Below are 23,562 nucleotides of genomic sequence, written 5' to 3'. Positions count from 1 at the left end.
TCTCCTGGTGTGGACGAACTGCTATAGTCTCCTGGTGTGGATGAGCTGTTATAATCTCCTGGCCTGGGCGAGCTGCCATAGTCTCCTGGTGTGGATGAGCTGCCATAGTCTCCTCGTCTGGGCGAGCTGCCATAGTCTCCTGGTGTGGATGAGCTGCCATAGTCTCCTGGTGTAGACGAGCTGTCATAGTCTTCAAATGTGGACGAGCTGCTATACTCCTGGTGTGGATGAGCTGCCATAGTCTCCTGGTGTGGATGAGCTGTCAAAGTCTTCTAGAGTGGACGAACTGCTATAGTCTTCTAGAGCGGATGAGCTGCCATAGTCTCCTGGCGTGGAGGAGCTGCCTTAGTCTCCTGGTGTGGATGAGCTGCCATAGTCTCCTGGCGTGGACGAGCTGCCATAGTCTGCTGGTGTGGATTAGTTGCTATAATCTTCTAGAGTGGATGAGCTGCCACAGTCTTCTAGAGTGGATGAGAAGCCATAGTCTTCTAGAGTGGATGAGCTGCCATATTCTCCTGGCGTGGACAAGCTGCCCTAGTCTTCTAGAGTGGACGAGCTGCCATCGTCTCCTGGCCTGGGCGAGCTGCAATCGTCTCCTGGGGTGGACGAGCTGCCATAGTCTCCTGGCCTGGGCGAGCTGCCATAGTCTCCTGGTGTGGATGAGCTGCCATAGTCTCCTGGTATGGACGAGCTGCTATAGTCTCCTGGCCTGGGCCAGCTGCCATAGTCTCCTTTTGTCGATGAGCTGCCATAGTCTCCTGGTGTGGACGAGCTGCCATAGTCTTCTAGAGTGGATGAGCTGCTATAGTCTCCTGGTGTGGATGAGCTGCCATAGTCTCCTGGTGTGGACGAGCTGTCATAGTCTCCTGGTGTGGACGAACTGCTATAGTCTCCTGGTGTGGATGAGCTGTTATAATCTCCTGGCCTGGGCGAGCTGCCATAGTCTCCTGGTGTGGATGAGCTGCCATAGTATCCTGGTGTGGACGAGCTGCCATAGTCTCCTGGCGTGGATGAGTTGCTATAGTCTTCTAGAGTGGACGTGCTGCCATAGTCTTCTAGAGTGGATGGGCTGCCATATTCTCCTGGCGTGGACAAGCTGCCATAGTCTTCTAGAGTGGACGAGCTGCCATAGACCGCTGGCCTGGGCGAGCTGCCATAGTCTCCTGGCGTGGACGAGCTACCATAGTCTCCTGGTGTGGATGAGTTGCTTTCGTCTTCTAGAGTGGATGAGCCGCCATAGTCTCCTGGCGTGGACGAGCTGCCATAGTCTCCTGGCGTTGAGGAGTTGCTATAGTCTTCTAGAGTGGGCGAGCCACCATAATCTCCTGGCGTGGACGAGCTGCCATAGTCTCCTGGCGTGGATGAGTTGCTATAGTCTTCTAGAGTGGACGAGCTGCCATCGTCTTCTAGAGTGGATGAGCTGCCATAGTCTTCTAGAGTGGACGAACTGCAATTGTCTCCTGGTGTGGACGAGCTGCTAGAGTCTCCTGGCCTGGGCGAGCTGCCATAGTCTCCTGGTATGAATGAGCTGCCATAGTCTCCTGGCCTGGGCGAGCTGCCATAGTCTCTTGGTGTGGAAGAGCTGCCATAGTCTCCTGGTGTGGATGAGCTGTCAAAGTCTTCTAGAGTGGATGAGCTGCCATAGTCTCCTGGCGTGGACGAGCTGCCATAGTCTCCTGGCCTGGATGAGTTAATATAGTCTTCTAGAGTGGACGTGCTGCTATATTCTCCTGGCGTGGACGAGCTAACATAGTCTCCTGGCGTGGATGAGTTGCTATAATCTTCTAGAGTGGACGAGCTGCCATAGTCTTCTAGAGTGGACGAACTGCTATAGTTTTCTAGAGTGGATGAGCTGCCATAGTCTCCTGGCGTGGAGGAGCTGCCATAGTCTCCTGGTGTGGATGAGCTGCCATAGTCTCCTGGCGTGGACGAGCTGCCATATTCTCCTGGCGTGGACAATCTGCCCTAGTCTTCTAGAGTGGACGAGCTGCCATCATCTCCTGGCCTGGGCGAGCTGCCATCGTCTCCTGGGGTGGACGAGCTGCCATCGTCTCCTGGCCTGGGCGAGCTGCCATCGTCTCCTGGGGTGGACGAGCTGCCATAGTCTCCTGGCCTGGGCGAGCTGCCATAGTCTCCTGGTGTGGATGAGCTGCCATAGTCTCCTGGTATGGACGAGCTGCTATAGTCTCCTGGCCTGGGCCAGCTGCCATAGTCTCCTTTTGTCGATGAGCTGCCATAGGCTCCTGGTGTGGACGAGCTGCCATAGTCTGCTTGTGTGGATTAGTTGCTATAATCTTCTAGAGTGGACGAGCTGCCATAGTCTTCTAGAGTGGATGAGTTGCCCTAGTCTTCTAGAGTGGACGAGCTGCCATCGTCTCCTGGCCTGGGCGAGCTGCCATAGTCTCCTGGCGTGGACGAGCTGCCATAGTCTCCTGATTTGGACGAGCTGTCATAGTCTCCTGGCGTAGACGAACTGCTATTGTCTCCTGGTGTGGACGAGCTGCTAGAGTCTCCTGGCGTTGATGAGTTGCTATAGTCTTCTAGAGTGGGCGAGCCACCATATTCTCCTGGCGTGGACGAGCTGCCATAGACTCCTGGCGTGGATGAGTTGCTATAGTCTTCTAGAGTGGACGAGCTGCCCTAGTCTTCTAGAGTGGACGAGCTGCCATCGTCTCCTGGCCTGGGCGAGCTGCCATAGTCTCCTGGTGTGGATGAGCTGCCATAGTCTCCTGGTATGGACGAGCTGCTATAGTCTCCTGGCCTGGGCCAGCTGCCATAGTCTCCTTTTGTCGATGAGCTGCCATAGGCTCCTGGTGTGGACGAGCTGCCATAGTCTCCTGGCCTGGGCGAGCTGCCATAGTCTCCTGGTGTGGATGAGCTGCTATAGTCTCCTGGCCTGGGCCAGCTGCCATAGTCTCCTTTTGTCGATGAGCTGCCATAGGCTCCTGGTGTGGACGAGCTGCCATAGTCTGCTTGTGTGGATTAGTTGCTATAATCTTCTAGAGTGGACGAGCTGCCATAGTCTTCTAGAGTGGATGAGTTGCCCTAGTCTTCTAGAGTGGACGAGCTGCCATCGTCTCCTGGCCTGGGCGAGCTGCCATAGTCTCCTGGTGTGGACGAGCTGCCATAGTCTCCTGATTTGGACGAGCTGTCATAGTCTCCTGGCGTAGACGAACTGCTATTGTCTCCTGGTGTGGACGAGCTGCTAGAGTCTCCTGGCGTTGATGAGTTGCTATAGTCTTCTAGAGTGGGCGAGCCACCATATTCTCCTGGCGTGGACGAGCTGCCATAGACTCCTGGCGTGGATGAGTTGCTATAGTCTTCTAGAGTGGACGAGCTGCCCTAGTCTTCTAGAGTGGACGAGCTGCCATCGTCTCCTGGCCTGGGCGAGCTGCCATCGTCTCCTGGGGTGGACGAGCTGCCATAGTCTCCTGGCCTGGGCGAGCTGCCATAGTCTCCTGGTGTGGATGAGCTGCCATAGTCTCCTGGTATGGACGAGCTGCTATAGTCTCCTGGCATGGGCCAGCTGCCATAGTCTCCTTTTGTCAATGAGCTGCCATAGTCTCCTGGTGTGGACGAGCTGCCATAGTCTTCTAGTGGACGAGCTGCTATAGTCTCCTGGTGTGGATGAGCTGCCATAGTCTCCTGGTGTGGATGAGCTGTCATAGTCTCCTGGTGTGAACGAACTGCTATAGTCTCCTGGTGTGGACGAGCTGTTATAATCTCCTGGCCTGGGCGAGCTGCCATAGTCTCCTGGTGTGGATGAGCTGCCATAGTCTCCTGGTGTGGACGAGCTGCCATAGTCTCCTGGCGTGGATGAGTTGCTATAGTCTTCTAGAGTGGACGTGCTGCCATAGTCTTCTAGAGTGGATGGGCTGCCATAGTCTCCTGGCATGGACAAGCTGCCATAGTCTTCTAGAGTGGACGAGCTCCCATAGACCGCTGGCCTGGGCGAGCTGCCATAGCCTCCTGGCGTGGACGAGCTGCCATAGTCTCCTGGCGTGGATGAGTTGCTTTCGTCTTCTAGAGTGGATGAGCTGCCATAGTCTCCTGGCGTGGACGAGCTGCCATAGTCTCCTGGCGTGGGTGAGTTGCTATAGTCTTCTAGAGTGGACGAGCTGCCATAGTCTTCTAGAGTGGATGAGCTGCCATAGTCTCCTGGCGTGGACAAGCTGCCATAGTCTTCTAGAGTGGACGAGCTGCCATAGTCTCCTGGCGTGGGCGAGCTGCCATAGTCTCAAGGCGTGGACAAGCTTTCATAGTCTCCTGGCCTGGGCGAGCTGCCATAGTCTCCTGGTGTGGATGAGCTGCCATAGTCTTCTAGAGTGGACGAGCTGCTATAGTCTCCTGGTGTGGATGAGCTGCCATAGTCTCCTGGTGTGGACGAGCTGCCATAGTCTTCTAGAGTGGACGAGCTGCTATAGTCTCCTGGTGTGGATGAGCTGCCATAGTCTCAAGGCGTGGACAAGCTTTCATAGTCTCCTGGCCTGGGCGAGCTGCCATAGTCTCCTGGTGTGGATGAGCTGCCATAGTCTTCTAGAGTGGACGAGCTGCTATAGTCTCCTGGTGTGGATGAGTTGCCATATTCTCCTGGTGTGGACGAGCTGTCATAGTCTCCTGGTGTGGACGAGCTGTTATAGTCTCCTGGCGTGGACGAGCTGCCTTAGTCTCCTGGTGTGGATGAGCTGCCATAGTCTCCTGGCGTGGACGAGCTGTCATAGTCTCCTGTTGTGGACGAGCTGCCATAGTCTCCTAGTGTGGACGAGCTGCCATAGTCTTCTGACCTGGACGAGCTGCCATAGTCTCCTGGCGTGGACGAGCTGCCATAGTCTCCTGATTTGGACGAGCTGTCATAGTCTCCTGGCGTGGACGAACTGCTATTGTCTCCTGGTGTGGACGAGCTGCTAGAGTCTCCTGGCCTGGGATAGCTGCCATAGTCTCCTGGTGTGAATGAGCTGTCATAGTCTCCTGGTGTGGACGAGCTGCCATAGTCTTCTGACCTGGGCGAGCTGCCATAGTCTCCTGGCGTGGACGAGCTGCCATAGTCTCCTGATTTGGACAAGCTGTCATAGTCTCCTGGCGTGGACGAACTGCTATTGTCTCCTGGTGTGGACGAGCTGCTAGAGTCTCCTGGCCTGGGATAGCTGCCATAGTCTCCTGGTGTGAATGAGCTGTCATAGTCTCCTGGTGTGGATGAGCTGTCAAAGTCTTCTAGAGTGGACGAGCTGCTATAATCTTCTAGAGTGGATGAGCTGCCATAGTCTCCTGGCGTGGACGAGCTGCCATAGTCTCCTGGCCTGGATGAGTCGCTATAGTCTTCTAGAGTGGACGAGCTGCCATAGTCTCCTGGCCTGGGCGAGCTTTCATAGTCTCCTGGCCTGGGCGAGCTGCCATAGTCTCCTGGTGTGGATGAGCTGCCATAGTCTCCTGGTCTGGGCGAGCTGCCATAGTCTCCTGGTGTGGATGAGCTGCCATAGTCTCCTGGTGTGGACGAACTGTCATAGTCTTCTAGAGTGGATGAACTGCCATAGTCTTCTAGAGTGGATGAGCTGCCATATTCTCCTGGCGTGGACAAGCTGCCATATTCTTCTAGAGTGGACGAGCTGCCATAGTCTCCTGGCCTGGGCGAGCTGCCATAGTCTCCTGGTGTGGATGAGCTGCCATAGTCTCCTGGTATGGATGAGCTTTCATAGTCTCCTGGCCTGGGCGAGCTGCCATAGTCTCCTGGTGTGGATCAGCTGCCATAGTCTCCTGGTATGGACAAGCTGCTATAGTCTCCTGGACTGGGCGAGCTGCCATAGTCTCCTGGTGTGGATGAGCTGCCATAGTCTCCTGGTCTGGGCGAGCTGCCATAGTCTCCCGGTGTGGATGAGCTGCCATAGTCTTCTGGTGTGGACGAGCTGTCATAGTCTTCAAATGTGGACGAGCTGCTATAGTCTCCTGGTGTGGATGAGCTGCCATAGTCTCCTGGTGTGGATGAGCTGCCATAGTCTTCTAGAGTGGATGAGCTGCCATAGTCTTCTAGAGTGGACGAGCTGCCATAGTCTTCTAGAGTGGATGAGCTGCCATAGTCTTCTAGAGTGGATGAACTGCCATATTCTCCTGGCCTGGGCGAGCTGTCATAGTCTCCTGGTGTGGACGAGCTGTCATTGTCTCCTGGCGTGGATTACTTGCTATAGTCTTCTAGAGTGGATGAGCTGCCATAGTATTCTAGAGTGGATGAGCTGCCATAGTCTTCTAGAGTGGATGAGCTGTCATATTCTTCTAGAGTGGATGAGCTGTCATATTCTACTGGCATGGACGAGCTGCCATAGTCTTCTAGAGTGGACGAGCTGCCATAGTCTTCTAGAGTGGACGAGCTGCCATAGTCTTCTAGAGTGGATGACCTGCCATTGTCTTCTAGAGTGGATGACCTGCCATTGTCTCCTGGCGTGGATGAGCTGCCATAGTCTCCTGCGTGGATGAGCTGCCATAGTCTCCTGGCATGGATGACCTGCCATAGTCTCTTGGTGTGGACTGTAAAACAGAGTTTATTGGTCGTGTGTACAGATTTTCAGATGTTATCGCAGGTGCAGCTCCAAAAGTGTAGTAATAATAATACCTAGAAAACGATACAAAACAATATGCATGTAATTCAAAAGTAAAAAGAAAGAAATTAAGAAATATCAGAACGAACAATGTGCACCATGGGAGTATCTCTGCTAAAGCCATCACACCATCACCCCACAGGACCCAGTTTGTTTCTAAGCTGGGAGGAATCCTGCTATCTAGTTAAAGCCTCATGATAGCTATGATAGCTATACAGTCCAACTATGCTCATTTACACAACCTTGGTACAGACAGACAAACAAAAAGACAGAAATCTCACACGTTCACAATGAGCCCATTCATAAACCCAACCTCACTTCTCTGAGATAGGATAGGAGCAGGAAAAGGAGAAAAATCGGTTGCTCTTAGCATTTGGGCAGATGCAACTGCGATCACTCAGCTCGTCTGATGCTGATAATGGGGCGATTGGAAATTCCTGTCAGGGAGTCTCAGTCGAAGACGTGGTGTAGCGCAGGCAGTGCTGTTTCGCAACCGCTTTGGCAGGCTGCATGTGTGTGTGTGTGTGTGTGTGTGTGTGTGTGTGTGTGTGTGTGTGTGTGTGTGTGTGTGTGTTAGACGCTAGGGCAGAGAATGAGTCACGGCATGCTCACATAACTGTCATTAAACACAAGACAATCAAGACACTCAAGTATGTGTGTGGCATGGCATTCAATTATTGAGCAATACGATAGAAGGAGAAAATGTGGTGTGGAAATACAGTGCCTTTCTCTCGCCCCATTCTTTGTAACCCTGGGGGTATGACGAATCTGTTTTGACTGGTGGATAGTCACCCCTTGCACCCCATCAATTCCTTCTGAAGCATATATAGTACCTTTAGCAAAAACCTGTGTTATCATCAAATCAAATTGTTTTGATCACGCAGACTGGGATATGTTTTGTGTAGCCTCTGAGAATAATATTGACATGTACTCTGACACGGTGGCTGAGTTCATCAGGAAGTGTATAGGGGATATTGTTCCCACTGTGACTATTAAAACCTACCCAAATCAGAAACTGTGGATAGATGGCAGCATCCATGCAAAACTGAAAGCGCGAACCACCGGATTAAACCAATGCAAGGTGACTGGGAAAATGGTTGAATGCAAACAGCGTCGTCATTCTCTCCGTAAGGCAATCAAACAGGAAAAATGTCAGTACGGAGTTGCAATTCAATGACTCTGATTGTCTGTAGACCCTGTGTGGCAGGGTCTACAGACAATCACGGACTACAAAGTGAAAACCAGCCACATCGCAGACACTGACATCTTGCTCCCGGACAAGCTTAACACCTTCTTCGGCCGCTTTGAGGATAACACAGTGCCACCGACACGGCTCGCTCCCAAGGACTGTGGGCTCTCCTTCTCCGTGTCCGATGTGAGTAAGTCATTTAAGCGGGTTAACCCTCGCAAGGCTGCAAGCCCAGATGGCATCCCTAGCCGTGTCCTCAGAACATGCGCAGACCATCTGGCTGGAGTGTTTACGGACATATTCAATCTCTCCCTATCCGAGTTTGCTGTCCCCACCTGCTTTAAGATGTCCACCACTGTTCCTGTAACCAAGAAAGCAAAGGTAACTGAACTAAATGACTATCGCCCCATAGCACTCACTTCTGTCATCATGAAGTGCTTTCAGAGGCTAGTTAAGGATCATATCACCTCTACTTTACCTGACAACCTAGACCCACTTCAATTTGCTTACCGCCCCAAATGATCCACAGACGATGCAATTGCCATTGCACTGCACACTGCCCTTATCCCACCTGAACAAGAGGAATACCTATGTAAGAATGCTGTTCATTGACTATAGCTCAGCCTTCAACACCAAGGTACCCTCCAAACTCATCATTAAGCTTGGGGCCCTGGGTCTGAACCCCGCCCTTTGCAACTGGGTCCTGGACTTCCTGACAGACCGCCCCCCAGGTGGTGAAGGTAGGAAACAACACCTCCACTTCGCTGATCCTCAACCCTGGGGCCCCATAATGGTGTGTGCTCAGCCCCCTCCTGTACTCCCTGTTCACGCTCGACTGTGTGGCCATGCACATCTCCAACTCAATCATCAAGTTTGCAGACGACACAACAGTAGTAGGCCTGATTAGCAACAATGACGAGACAGCCTACAGGGAGGAGGTGAGGGCCCTGGCAGAGTGGTGAAAGGAAAATAACCTTTCACTCAACGTCAACAAAATGAAGCAGCTGATCGTGGACTTCAGGAAATAGCAAAGGGAGCTCCCCCTCCTCGGTGTACATGGCTGTATCACCGCCTGGTACGGCAACTGCACCACCAACAACCGCAGGGCTCTCCAGAGGGTGGTGTGGTCTTCCCAACGCATCACCGGGGGCACATTGCCTGCCCTCCAGGACATCTACAGCACCCGATGTCACAGGAAGGCCAAAGAGATCATCAAGAACATCAACGACCATGGCCTGTTCACCCTACTATCATCCAGAAGGGGAGGTCAGTACAGGTGCCTCAAAGCTGGGACCAAGAGACTGAAAAACAGCTTCTATCTCAAAGCCATCAGACTGTTAAATAGCCATCACTAGCTGACCACCACCCGATTACTCAACACTGCACCTTAGAGGCTGTTGACCTATATACATAGACATGGAATCACAGGCCACTTTAATAATGTAACACTAGTCACTTTATTAATGTTTACATAGTGCTTTTCTCATGTCATATGTATAGACTGCATTCTATTCTACTGTATTTTAGTCAATGCCACTACAACATTGCTTGTCCTAATATTTATATATTTCTTAATTCCATTCTTTTGCTTTTAGATTTGTGTGTATTGTTCCAAATTGTTAGATACAACTGCACTGTTGGAGCTAGGAACACAAGCCTTTCACTACACCCACAATAACATCAGCTAAATATGTGTATGTGACCAATACATTTTGATTTGATTTGAACTCCTTTGTTTTCTTTTTTCATTTGAAAAACATCTCTCGTATTAGGTTGACTTTGCCAAGTGCAAGACAAGGACCAATGTGCCAAGAACAACACAACAGAAATACAAAATAGAACATATGTCTTTGTCAAACATTAAAATGATAAAGGAACGACCAAACACTGAACACTGCCAGACAAGTTCACATTAAATAAGGAGATGTATTTAGACAACCATAATGGCATTATTCATTAGCAGCAACCCCTGATCCCCTAAAGTAGGCAAATTGTTGGTGTATTCACCTAAGAGAGCACGCTATATGTAGGAAGCGAATAGTCCCTCCCTCTCATGACATAATTTCAATATGTTAACCCATGTATTCAGAACCAATCTTCATTCCTGCCAGACACAGGCCTAGATTTAACCAGTTCCAGCTGACCCACAACTGGAGAGCAGTTTCATTGTTTTGTTTAGGCCATGTCGGAGGTGTAAACTGCATTGGAGCTGTCAAATCGGTGAGCGAATGCTCTTCTTGTCATTAGCCAGGTTTGAATTGACCCAGGTTTTTTCATCAAAAGCAAATTCTCTAAAGATCAACAACAATTGTATCCGTTCGACAGATGACAAATGATGCGACAAACGATGATGGAAACTATTTTTCAAATAAATTATGATTGCCGAATAGTTTTGAAGGTACACAGGGACACGATGTCATTGCATAACTATAATGTTCCACTCCACATTTAATTCTAAATGCCTACCCCTTGCAAAAATGCCTAACCCTTGCAAAAACGTCTTTCACCATCCAATTATTTCAGGTCCACAGGAGTGCAAGTTTCCCCATTGCAAGGACCGTTGGCGATATGTTGGCACATGATAATTATTAGACAACTATGGCAAATATTAGTCAATTCTTGCATTCTATCAATGCTGGCTTTCACAGGCTACCTGAGACATGAAACAGATAGGTAGGAGGCGATACAGGCTGTCGCCAATTTATTAATGCGGAATTTGCCTAAATGGGTAATGGAAGCACTTCAACCACTTGGCACTTGGCATCCATGAATGCACTGTATAAGGCTGAGAATATAACTAATTGCAAGGTCTGCAATAGGGCCAAGAGCCACTTGCTGATTTGACAACTCCAACTCCAACGCAGTACACCTCTGACATCGCCTAAATAAAAACAATGAAACTGTTATGCAGTTGTCGGTTGTCGCGGGTTAGCTCCTGGCTAACCTGGAGTTCAATCAATGAGATGAGATTGGAGATGTTGGTTAGAGCTGCCTTGCCCTCTTAAAAACACAAAATTTGAGGTAGCTATTCACAAGAAGTATTGCCTGATGTGAACCATGTGTAGAACAAAAGAGATCTCAGAAGACCTAAGATTAAGAATTGTTGACATGCATAAAGCTGGAAAGGGTTACAAAAGTATCTCTACAAGCCTTGATGTTCATCAGTCCACGGTAAGACAAATTGTCTATAAATGGAGAAAGTTCAGCACTGTTGCTACTCTCCCTAGGAGTGGCTGTCCTGCAAAGATGACTGAAAGAGCACAGCGCAGAATGCTGAATGAGGTTAAGAATCCTAGAGTTTCAGAAGTACAGAAATCTCTGGAACATGCTAACATCCCTGCTGACGAGTCTACTGTCACATGGAATGACGCTGGAGAGATTAAGCAGACATTTAATAATGAACGGACATATAACGAGACAGGAACAGCGTCAGCAAACTAGTAATACAAGCAAAAACAATTAATGCAGAAGTGGGGAACAGAGCTGGGGAACTGATAAATATAGGGGAGGTAATAACAGGTGATGAGTGAGTCCAGGTGAATCCAATATCGCTGATGCGCGTGACGAGGGAAAGCAGGTGTGCGTAATGGATGATAGGAGTGCGTGATGCAGGGCAGCCTGGCGCCCTCACGCACCAGGGGGGGGGGGGGGGGGGGGAGACGTGATATCTACGATACGTAAAACACTAAACAATGATGGTGTTCATGGGAGGACACCTCGGAAGAAGCCACTGCTGTCAAAAAACAACAACATTGCTGCACGTCTGAAGTTTGCAAAAGTGCACCTGGATGTTCCACAGCACTACTGGCAAAATATTCTGTGGACAGATGAAACTACAGTTGAGTTGTTTGGAAGGAACACACAACACTATGTGTGGAGAAAAAAGACACAGCACACCAACATCAAAACATCATCCCACCTGTAAAGTATGGTGGAGGGAGCATCATGGTTTGGGGCTACTTTGCTGCCTCAGGGCCTGGACAGCTTGCTATCATCGACGGAAAAATGAAATGTTAAGCTATCTGTTTGCCAATTGAAGTTCAACCGAAGTTGGGTGATGCAGCAGGACAACGACCAAAAACATAGAAGTAAATCAAAAACATAATGGCTTCAACAGAAGAAAATACGCCTTCTGGAGTGGCCCTGTCAGATTCCTGACCTCAACTCGATTGAGATGCTGTGGGATGATCTCAAGAGAGCGGTTCACACCAGACATCCCAAGAATATTGCTGAACTGAAACAGTTTTTTAAAGAGGAATGGTCTAAAATTCCTCCTGACCATTGTGCAGGTCTGATCCGCAACTACAGAAAACATTTGGTTGAAATTATTGCTGCCACCATGCACTGTGAATGTTTACACAGTGTGTTCAATAAAAACATGAAAATGTATAATTGTTTGTGTGTTATTAGTTTAAGCAGACTGTGTTTGTCTATTGTTGTGACCTAGATGAAGATCATATCAAATTGTATGACTAATTTATGCAGAAATCCAGGTATTTCCAAAGGGTTCATATACTTTTTCTTGCGACTGTATACAGATCTCTGGCAACAATTCGGTTTTACAGATTTTTGTTGCAGCTGCGCCCACATGCAGGAACATGCTGGAATCGAGGCCTGAATCTATCCCTAGAAGGCATGTCTGATTCACCTGTATAAGAAATTATAGGTTAGTGGTTAGTCTAACACAATAAACTCATGCAATATAAATATTAGTAGAAGGGCCTGGTACGGGCTTGAGGAATTACAACGTTTTTCCCCCATGGATCAGCAGATTAGTAGTTTGACTTGTGTAGGTAAAGTCCTTGTGTTTGGTCTGTGGGTACAGTGTGCGGCTGGCACTTTGGGCTCAACAACGCTTCCATGAGCAGAGCTCTCTTATTAAGGCATTTGTGCATTGATGCTAACAAGCTCATACAAGTGACTGGACAGGCATTTGTGCAATGGAGGCTAAAAAGCTTCTTATTATGGCCTTCTGATACGCAGACCACCCAAAATATATACAAAAATATGTATAACCGCATTATAACTCCATTATATGACTGGTCAAGGCACGAATCTAACCAACAACTGGGCGGTAAGGTCCTATGACGAAGCCCTGTTCCTAATCTATAGACCAGTACAAATGCTTGCAATTCTCTCCGTAAAAAGCATTGTTTGCTGAAACTTGTAGCCTTCTCCAATATAAATGTTAAGCTTTACGCAGCACTTACATACAGTATGTTGAGTAAATACAGAAATAACATCATATTTTACCTTAGTTTCATTTGGATCATATTAGCTATTAAAAAGCAAATCAGTATAAAACATAATGATAATCCAATCTGTGGTAGACTTGAAACTGTAAATTGATCCCTACGGTGATAAAAGATATTCATGTCCATTTTTCATTACATGTGTAGATACATTTGAACGTACACTCTATGTATGTTCAAATTCAACTCTTAACAATGTGTATTAATGAAATATTATCATCGTTTAAAGACAACTTCATCAACTACAGTATATGGCAAAAAAAACGTAAAGATATACACACCACAAAAATGTGATTATTTTCTAATTGAATAAGATAACATGGTCAGTCTCTTTTGATGAAACTGCCATTTTATAAAACAGTAGGCAACATTTATTCTGCTTGATCACGGTAGTTATATAATTTGGCATAAGCGTTACGTGGAAACACGGTATATTAAATACTGTGCCTTCAGAAGTATTCACACCCATTTACTTTTTCCAGATTTTGTTGTATTACAGCCGGAATTTAAAATGTATTCAACTGAGATTGTTTTACTGGCCTATACACAATACCCCATAATGTCAACGTGGAATTGTGTTTTTAGAAATGTTTACAAATTAATTCAAAATAAAAAGCTGAAAAGTCTTGAGTCAATAAGTATTGAACCCCCTTGTTATGGCAAGCCTAAATTCAGGACTATACATTTGCTTAACAAGTCCCATAATAAGCTGCATGGACTCAATAATAGTGTTTAACATGATTTTTGAATGATTACCTAATTTCTGTACCCCACACATACAATTATCTGCAAGGTACCTCAGTCGAGCAGTGAATTTTAAACAACGATGAGAGCGATTTTCCAATGCCTTGCAAAGAAGGGCACTTATTGGTAGATAGAAACATGAAAAAGCAGACATTGAATATCCCTTTGAGAATGGTGAAGTTATGAATAACACTTTTGATGGTCTATCAATACACCCAGTCACTGCAAATATACAGGTGTCTTTCCTAACTCAGTTGATGGAGAGGAAGGAAACCGCTCAGGGATGTCACTATGAGGCCAATGGTGACTTTAAAACAGTTAGAGTTAAATGGATGTGAGAGGAGAAAACGGGAGATGGATCAACAACACTGTAGTTACTCCACAATACAAACCTAAATGACAGTGAATAGAAGGAAGCTTGTACAGAATACAAATATTCCAAAACATGCATCCTGTTTGCAACAAAACACTAAAGTAAAACTGCAAAATAATTGTAAAAGAAATTTACTTTATTTCCTGAAATCAAAGCGTTATGTTTGGGGCAAATCCAACACAACACATCACTGAGTACCCCTCTTCATATTTTCAAGCATGGTTGTGGCTGCATCATGTTATGGGTATGCTTGTCATCGGCAAGGACTAGGGAGTTTTTAGGATAAAAATAAACTGAATAGAGCTAAGCACAGACAAAATCCTAGAGGAAAACTTGGTTCAGTCTGCATTCCAACAGACACTGGGAGATAAATTCACCTTTCAGAAGGACAATAACCTAAAACACAAGGCCAAATGTACAGTACACTGGAGTTATTTAACAAGACGACATTGAATGTTCCTGAGTGGCCTAGTTACAGTTCTGACTTAAATTGGCTTGAAAACCAATGATAAGACTTGAACATGGGCTGTCTAGCAATGATCAACAATCAACTTGACAGAGCTTGACAGATATTTCTGTATTTCATTTTCAATAAATTAGCAAACAATTCTGAAAACATGTAATTATTGGGTATTGTGTGTAGAAAAAAAATGTATTTAATCCATTTTGAATTCAGGCTGTAACAAAATGCAAAATAAGTCATACTTTCTGAAGGCACTGTACAGCGGTATGAAACAGAATGGCCAACATACTTGCATTTCATTTCAATGCTCTAACCACATTCCTTAGTTTGGGTTTGAATCCCACAAAATGGTTCCAAACAGAGGCCAATGTTTCCTCTATTTTGTTCAGTGGGCTGTAGACTCCACATGAGACGTACAAAGTCCCCCTAGATAGAACATACAGTAGAGGTCACTTTGCTGAGAATAGGGTTGCAAAATTCCGGTAACTTTCCCAAAATTCCCTTTTTTTCAAAAACTACTGGTTGGATTTTCCTAAATGCTTCTGAATTTCTTCAACCCTAGCTGAGAAGTTGGGGCAACCATACAATGCATACTGAGCATCTTTGCATCATCCAGTGTTTATACACACTCACAGAGTCTATGCACTGTACTTTCTTAGCTACTGCCATTCCATTAAAGAGATTAATAAAAACCATTCAATTTCATGAATGATATTCATTATAGCATATTTCCTATCAGGCTATTACTGTATTAAAAATACGTATGTGATTTTTTCTTCTTTTCTTTCTCAAATTCAAAATGTTCATTGAGTGATTTGAATATGTGAAGTCTTCTATTAGGATTGTCTGTTGGTATGCACAAGTGTCTTTCTTGGCCCATAGGAGTGCTTGCATTCATGGTGTCTGGGGAGAGACAGTCCTTTAGCTTTCAAAACGGTTCTTCCAGGATACCCCAAGTAGAGAAGTTCAATGGCTACAAATGCTGCTCATGCCTTTTGCTTTCTCCTCCATGGATGTGGATTGGCAGATAGCATCTGTTAGTAATCCAAGCAGATACAGGTAAGACAGATGCCTTGGATGGCCAGGGCCCTGGTGTCCAATGGGAAGAGGGAAGGAATACCCCCAGCCCCAACGGCAGGACGTGAGGCTATACACCCAGCAACATCCCCATGAAGTCAGAGCCATTCTGTATTGTGATGGATGCCCCAGCACCATTGTCCACAAATATGGAGGTGTACTGTCCAATCTGAGGAGATACAATAACATTTTAAATACAGGAATATAATGACTGATTGTTTTGCTATAGTGATATTAAAACCCATTATAGTGTTAAGAAGTAATTGTACTTCATAACACTTCTTAAAGGCTTTTTGGGGGGCAATATCTTACTCTATATTCAGTTTGACCCTATTGGAAAATCTTCATGCCAAGCGTTGTGATGATCAGTTTGATAAATGTAAGCCCACCTGTAGCTCCAGCAACCCTTGCACATACACTGTGAAGATCTTGCTGTTACTTTCCAATCCAACAATCATCTCTAACGACCTGTGATGAAGAGCAAAACAGACAACAAATGTTAATTAATCATAATCTTGTCACCTGATCTTTACGTTTGTTCAAAATAACTTTACTATATCTATACACACCTAACACGTTATGAAATAGAATTGTTGAATTGCATGATATTTCATGCAAAATGTGTTTTCGTACACATGAAATAAACATGTCATTGCTTAATTCTGAGTCTTGAATCACCATCATCATTACAGTGAGCCTTTAATGAAGTCTGCAGTGTAGACAGTAATATTGCAGGCATGGAGTCTTGTCCTACAACTCCTGTTGAGACCACTGGCTCCTGTTTAGTGGAAAACGCTGCATTTTTTATGGTGAATCAATCATGTTTGTCTTCAGTTAACTGCCATTGCAATGAGGCTCATTTTACATTCTCTGCATTTTCATGTGTGGGAGAGCCAGACAGGCTGGAGGCTTTGGGGTGGAAAATCAACAACAATGAGCACACTTTTGGGGGGTAAGGTAACCATCATAACAATATTATTTATAATTTGTTTTGATAATACCAGGTTGTGAAGCAAGGTTGTTGGCCTTTACATATTCTGGAGATATTGGGTACCGTTCGTAAAACATTTTTTTGCTTATTTTATATGAACAGAAATGGCAAAAATATGTGAACAACAGTACTCGTATCACCCAAAATGGGTGTGAAATATTTTGGTATCTACAAATGAGTGTGTAATATTCTGGTATCTTCAAATGAGTGAGTAATATTCTGGTATCTACAAATGAGTGTGTAATATTCTGGTATCTTCAAATGAGTGAGTAATATTCTGGTATCTACAAATGAGTGTGTAATATTCTGGTATCTTCAAATGAGTGAGTAATATTCTGGTATCTTCAAATGAGTGTGTAATATTCTGGTATCTATAAACAAGTGTGCAATATTCTGGTATCTACAAACAAGTGTGCAATATTCTGGTATCTACAAACAAGTGTGCAATATTCTGGTATCTTCAAATGAGTGTGTAATATTCTGGTATCTTCAAATGAGTGTGTAATATTCTAGTATCTACAAACGAGTGTGTAATATTCTGGTATCTTCAAACAAGTGTGTAATATTCTGGTATCATCAAATGAGTGTGTAATATTCTGGTATCTACAAACAAGTGTGTAATATGCTGGTATCTACAAACGAGTGTGTAATATTCTGGTATCTTCAAATGAGTGTGTAATATTCTGGTATCTTCAAATGAGTGTGTAATATTCTAGTATCTACAAACGAGTGTGTAATATTCTGGTATCTACAAACAAGTGTGCAATATCCTGGTATCTACAAACAAGTGTGCAATATCCTGGTATCTACAAACAAGTGTGCAATATCCTGGTACAGTGCCTTGCGAAAGTATTCGGCCCCCTTGAACTTTGCGACCTTTTGCCACATTTCAGGCTTCAAACATAAAGATATAAAACTGTATTTGTTTGTGAAGAATCAACAACAAGTGGGACACAATCATGAAGTGGAACAACATTTATTGGATATTTCAAACTTTTTTAACAAATCAAAAACTGAAAAATTGGGCGTGCAAAATTATTCAGCCCCTTTACTTTCAGTGCAGCAAACTCTCTCCAGAAGTTCAGTGAGGATCTCTGAATGATCCAATGTTGACCTAAATGACTAATGATGATAAATACAATCCACCTGTGTGTAATCAAGTCTCCGTATAAATGCACCTGCACTGTGATAGTCTCAGAGGTCCGTTAAAAGCGCAGATATCATCATGAAGAACAAGGAACACACCAGGCAGGTCCGAGATACTGTTGTGAAGAAGTTTAAAGCCGGATTTGGATACAAAAAGATTTCCCAAGCTTTAAACATCCCAAGGAGCACTTTGCAAGCGATAATATTGAAATGGAAGGAGTATCAGACCACTGCAAATCTACCAAGACCTGAAAGGCCCTCTAAACTTTCAGCTCATACAAGGAGAAGACTGATCAGAGATGCAGCCAAGAGGCCCATGATCACTCTGGATGAACTGCAGAGATCTACAGCTGAGGTGGGAGACTCTGTCCATAGGACAACAATCAGTCGTATATTGCACAAATATAGCCTTTATGGAAGAGTGGCAAGAAGAAAGCCATTTCTTAAAGATATCCATAAAAAGTGTTGTTTAAAGTTTGCCACAAGCCACCTGGGAGACACACCAAACATGTGGAAGAAGGTGCTCTGGTCAGATGAAACCAAAATTGAACTTTTTGGCAACAATGCAAAACGTTATGTTTGGCGTAAAAGCAACACAGCTCATCACCCTGAACACACCATCCCCACTGTCAAACATGGTGGTGGCAGCATCATGGTTTTGGCCTGCTTTTCTTCAGCAGGGACAGGGAAGATGGTTAAAAATGATGGGAAGATGGATGGAGCCAAATACAGGACCATTCTGGAAGAAAACCTGATGGAGTCTGCAAAAGACCTGAGACTGGGACAGAGATTTGTCTTCCAACAAGACAATGATCCAAAACATAAAGCAAAATCTACAATGGAATGGTTCAAAAATAAACATATCCAGGTGTTAGAATGGCCAAGTCAAAGTCCAGACCCGAATCCAATCGAGAATCTGTGGAAAGAACTGAAAACTGCTGTTCACAAATGCTCTCCATCCAACCTCACTGAGCTCGAGCTGTTTTGCAAGGAGGAATGGGAAAAAATGTCAGTCTCTCGATGTGCAAAACTGATAGAGACATACCCCAAGCGACTTACAGCTGTAATCGCAGCAAAAGGTGGCGCTACAAAGTATTAACTTAAGGGGGCTGAATAATTTTGCACGCCCAATTTTTCAGTTTTTGATTTGTTAAAAAAGTTTGAAATATCCAATAAATGTCGTTCCACTTCATGATTGTGTCCCACTTGTTGTTGATTCTTCACAAAAAAATACAGTTTTAAATCTTTGTTTGAAGCCTGAAATGTGGCAAAAGGTCGCAAAGTTCAAGGGGGCCGAATACTTTCGCAAGGCACTGTATCTACAAACGAGTGTGTAATATCCTGGTATCTACAAATGAGTGTGTAATATTCTGGTATCTACAAACGAGTGTGCAATATTCTGGTATCTACAAACAAGTGTGCAATAATCTGGTATCTACAAACAAGTGTGCAATATTCTGGTATCTACAAACAAGTGTGCAATATTCTGGTATCTACAAACAAGTGTGCAATATTCTGGTATCTTCAAATGAGTGTGTAATATTCAGGTATCTTCAAATGAGTGTGTAATATTCTGGTATCTTCAAATGAGTGTGTAATATTCTGGTATCTATAAACAAGTGTGTAATATTCTGGTATCTACAAACAAGTGTGCAATATTCTGGTATCTACAAACAAGTGTGCAATATTCTGGTATCTTCAAATGAGTGTGTAATATTCTGGTATCTTCAAATGAGTGTGTAATATTCTGGTATCTTCAAATGAGTGTGTAATATTCTGGTATCTTCAAATGAGTGTGTAATATTCTGGTATCTTCAAATGATTGTGTAATATTCTGGTATCTACAAATGAGTGTGTAATATTCTGGTATCTACAAACGAGTGTGCAATATTCTGGTATCTACAAACAAGTGTGCAATATTTTGGTATCTACAAACAAGTGTGCAATATTCTGGTATCTCCAAACAAGTGTGCAATATTCTGGTATCTACAAACAAGTGTGCAATATTCTGGTATCTACAAATGAGTGTGTAATATTCTGGTATCTACAAACAAGTGTGTACTATCCTGGTTTCTTCAAATGAGTGTGTAATATTCTGGTATCTTCTAATGAGTGTGTAATATTCTGGTATCTTCAAACAAGTGTGTAATATTCTGGTATCATCAAATGAGTGTGTAATATTCTGGTATCTACAAACAAGTGTGTAATATGCTGGTATCTACAAACGAGTGTGTAATATTCAGGTATCTTCAAATGAGTGTGTAATATTCTGGTATCTATAAACAAGTGTGTAATATTCTGGTATCTATAAACAAGTGTGTAATATTCTGGTATCTTCAAATGAGTGTGTAATATTCTGGTATCTACAAATGAGTGTGTAATATTCTGGTATCTTCAAATGAGTGAGTAATATTCTGGTATCTTCAAATGAGTGTGTAATATTCTGGTATCTATAAACAAGTGTGTAATATTCAGGTATCTTCAAATGAGTGAGTAATATTCTGGTATCTTCAAATGAGTGTGTAATATTCTGGTATCTATAAACAAGTGTGTAATATTCAGGTATCTTCAAATGAGTGTGTAATATTCTAGTATCTTCAAATGAGTGAGTAATATTCTGGTATCTTCAAATGAGTGAGTAATATTCTGGTATCTTCAAATGAGTGTGTAATATTCTGGTATCTATAAACAAGTGTGTAATATTCTGGTATCTTCAAATGAGTGTGTAATATTCTGGTATCTACAAATGAGTGTGCAATATTCTGGTATCTACAAACAAGTGTGCAATATTCTGGTATCTACAAACAAGTGTGCAATATTCTGGTATCTACAAACAAGTGTGCAATATTCTGGTATCTACAAACAAGTGTGCAATATTCTGGTATCTACAAACAAGTGTGCAATATTCTGGTATCTTCAAATGAGTGTGTAATATTCAGGTATCTTCAAATGAGTGTGTAATATTCTGGTATCTTCAAATGAGTGTGTAATATTCTGGTATCTATAAACAAGTGTGTAATATTCTGGTATCTATAAACGAGTGTGTAATATTCTGGTATCTTCAAATGAGTGTGTAATATTCTGGTATCTACAAATGAGTGTGTAATATTCTGGTATCTTCAAATGAGTGAGTAATATTCTTGTATCTTCAAATGAGTGTGTAATATTCTGGTATCTACAAATGAGTGTGTAATATTCTGGTTTCTTCAAATGAGTGTGTAATATTCTGGTATCTACAAACAAGTGTGTAATATTGTTGTTGGTTCTCCTTCACACATCCCAAAAATAAAATGTCTCTATTCAGGGTTGTGTTCAATAGGCACCAAATGTCCAATAAGAAATGTTCCTTTACATTCTTTCATAGTAAAATGTTTTCCTACGATTTGCCCAAATTAATACGACCCTGGCCTGTAGTGCTGGAAGCAGCATGGTGTCCCAGGCGTCAAAGGTGAGTCTATAAAGAATTTAGAGGCGACAGGGACCAGGAGAAGGGGTGAGAGGACATTTCCTTTAAAGACGTGTTCCACTTTAACACAGGAAATTCCTAACTGGTTCCACACAATGTATAATAGACAACATCTTAAACAGCTCGTAAATACTAGCAAAAGTAAAACTGGCATTAAACACTGATTATCAGGCACGGATTCAATGACTGTAACTGACAGTTAGACTTACAGGTTATGTCGTTGTCTTCTGTTTGAATTGTTTACGTGTCCGCTGTGCGGGGGAAATGATAATACAAGCGGAACTACGTAGCTAATACTGTTGTAACGGGGATCCTTATTGTAGCAACACACTTTTGGAGGGAAGGCAATCCTGCGCTGCGTTAGCTAAGTTTTCATGTCATCGGGTGTAGTTCATAAAGGTTGAAGAGTGTATGTTAGGATGAAGTGTGAATTCATGCCAGGAATAATAAGTGTGAAGTTTGATTTCCTCCCTTCTGTAATAAGCAGCCAATGAGGTATTTTTTCCTTTATTCATGTGTTTAATCTGAACCCGTTATAACGCCGGTTAAACTGTTATGTATGTAAGCACTTCAGAGTTATACCAAGCTAATAAGTCACTCGTAAGATAAGGTTGTAAGAGTGTGCTTAACTGTATTCTTCATTTACTTTATAGTTCTCACGGAAGGTGATAATTCTGACTAAAACTACAGAATAAAGCCGCCAGTTAAAATCAAGGAACGGTTGTGCTCGTGGTTACTGAAGGGAGCTACAGTGAGAACTCAATGCTCTTCACGAGCAAGAGAGAAAGAAGAATCTCATCCAGCTGTAAAACGTCTACAAGATTCCCAAATCCTGGTAGACCCTGTCATCTGCCAGATAAGAGTTTTGCACGTACCTGCAAACTAAGAAGAAAATCTCCACATAAGGAAGCATGTGAGGCAACATAAGGTCAAGACTAACAGGAAAGTCAGACACGCAAGTACAAGTCAAGGTGTTTGAAGGTGGTCCTAGCCTTGTGAACAGCTAATAAGAGACTTTAAGATTACAATTCGTAAGGACTGGAGATAGTTGTCTATTTCATAAAGACTCTGGTATTATGCATTTGCTCTTTCTATCTTAATGTATCGCTGGTATGTGTATTACTGAAAAATATTATTTGATACTTACTAAAAATATATAGTCACAAACATTAAGGGTCAGCGTACACCTATTAATTCTATTTTCACCTGTAAGTTAATAGTGTAATTGTTTGGTAAGGTGTTTGTTCAAGCTTTTGTTACAAGCATTATACATGTTTATACCACGTACTGAGGTTTAAATTACAGTGAATTAGAGTATAAATTACCTACTCACTTATCCAAACCTTAGCTAGAATTGATTTGACTTGATTTAGAATGTCAGAAAGAGGTAGTTTCACTAAAGGTGATAGAGATGGGGTGGGTCAAGTTGAGCAGCTGCAGCAACACCTCGCAAACTTCGAGCCTTCATCAGAACAAACAGAACAGCAGGAAGAGGCCCAGACTGGTGTGGAGTCACTTCGGCCAGTGAATGATGATACAGAGGCTGCTAATGAGATAGCACAACAAGAGCCACGAAAAGGTGAGAGGGTCCGCAGGTTAACTGAAAAGGGCAGAGAACTGCGCGACGAAAGGTGGAGACAGCTCGAACATCGTTTCAGGGTCAGCTATGAGAAGTGGAAGGCTCTGGTAAAGGAAGCAAAACTGTCACTGACAGGCTGTTGCTCTGAAGACCTACTAGAAGACCTCTTAAACAAGATTAGCCATACCTCTACAGAGCTAAACCTTGTCTATGTAAATTTGCGTCAAATCGACATTCCCGACAACGATATACGACGCAGAGTTGATACTTGTGAAGCAGTTACAATGTTTATTATCAAGACTGTAAGGTGTCAGTCCTTTAAAAGGCAGGGAAGAAGGTCAAAGTAACCAGATAGAGTTGCACTGGAAGGACAGCAATTCCTTGTGCATGTCCGAACTCTCACATAAGTCAAGTCTCAACTATCAGCCCTCAAGTGCTTCCTCCCAGTCTCAAAGCAACTCAAAGGTCAACTCCAGACGCTCAAGCGTGTCATCTGTCAAGAGACAAGAGGCTGCGGCGGAAGTTGCTGCTAACCAAGCAGCTTTAGAAGTAATGGTTAAGCAAGAACGCCAACTAGAAGAGCTTCAGCGACTCGAAGATGAAGATAAGAAGAGGACAGCGGAGCAAGAAGCTGAGGCTGTGAAACGCAGCTTAGAAGAAGCTAGGCTGCGAGTCAAGTTAGAGGTAGAAAATGC

The 23,562-nt window shown here is 44.0% G+C and overlaps 1 protein-coding gene across 2 annotated transcripts in view; it reads right to left on the bottom strand.

Moving 5' to 3' along the window:
• Nucleotides 1-13,005: 13,005 nt before the first annotated feature.
• The window catches only part of LOC115132435 (adipolin-like), a 35,349-nt gene continuing 24,792 nt past the window's right edge, over nt 13,006-23,562 (bottom strand). For both annotated transcript variants that reach the window (XM_029665083.2, XM_029665082.2), the window contains exons 7-8: nt 16,075-16,153; nt 13,006-15,854 (exon numbers count right to left, since the gene is read on the bottom strand). In XM_029665083.2, coding sequence (XP_029520943.1) covers nt 15,756-15,854; nt 16,075-16,153 — 178 coding nt within the window. In that variant the 3' untranslated portion in view covers nt 13,006-15,755. The remainder of the gene's footprint in view (nt 15,855-16,074; nt 16,154-23,562) is intronic.

This window comes from Oncorhynchus nerka, linkage group LG7, assembly GCF_034236695.1.
Source record: "Oncorhynchus nerka isolate Pitt River linkage group LG7, Oner_Uvic_2.0, whole genome shotgun sequence".
Classification (NCBI taxonomy): domain Eukaryota; kingdom Metazoa; phylum Chordata; class Actinopteri; order Salmoniformes; family Salmonidae; genus Oncorhynchus; species Oncorhynchus nerka.
The sequence above is the reverse complement of the archived record's forward strand: the minus strand, read 5'-3'. Positions and strand labels throughout refer to the sequence as shown.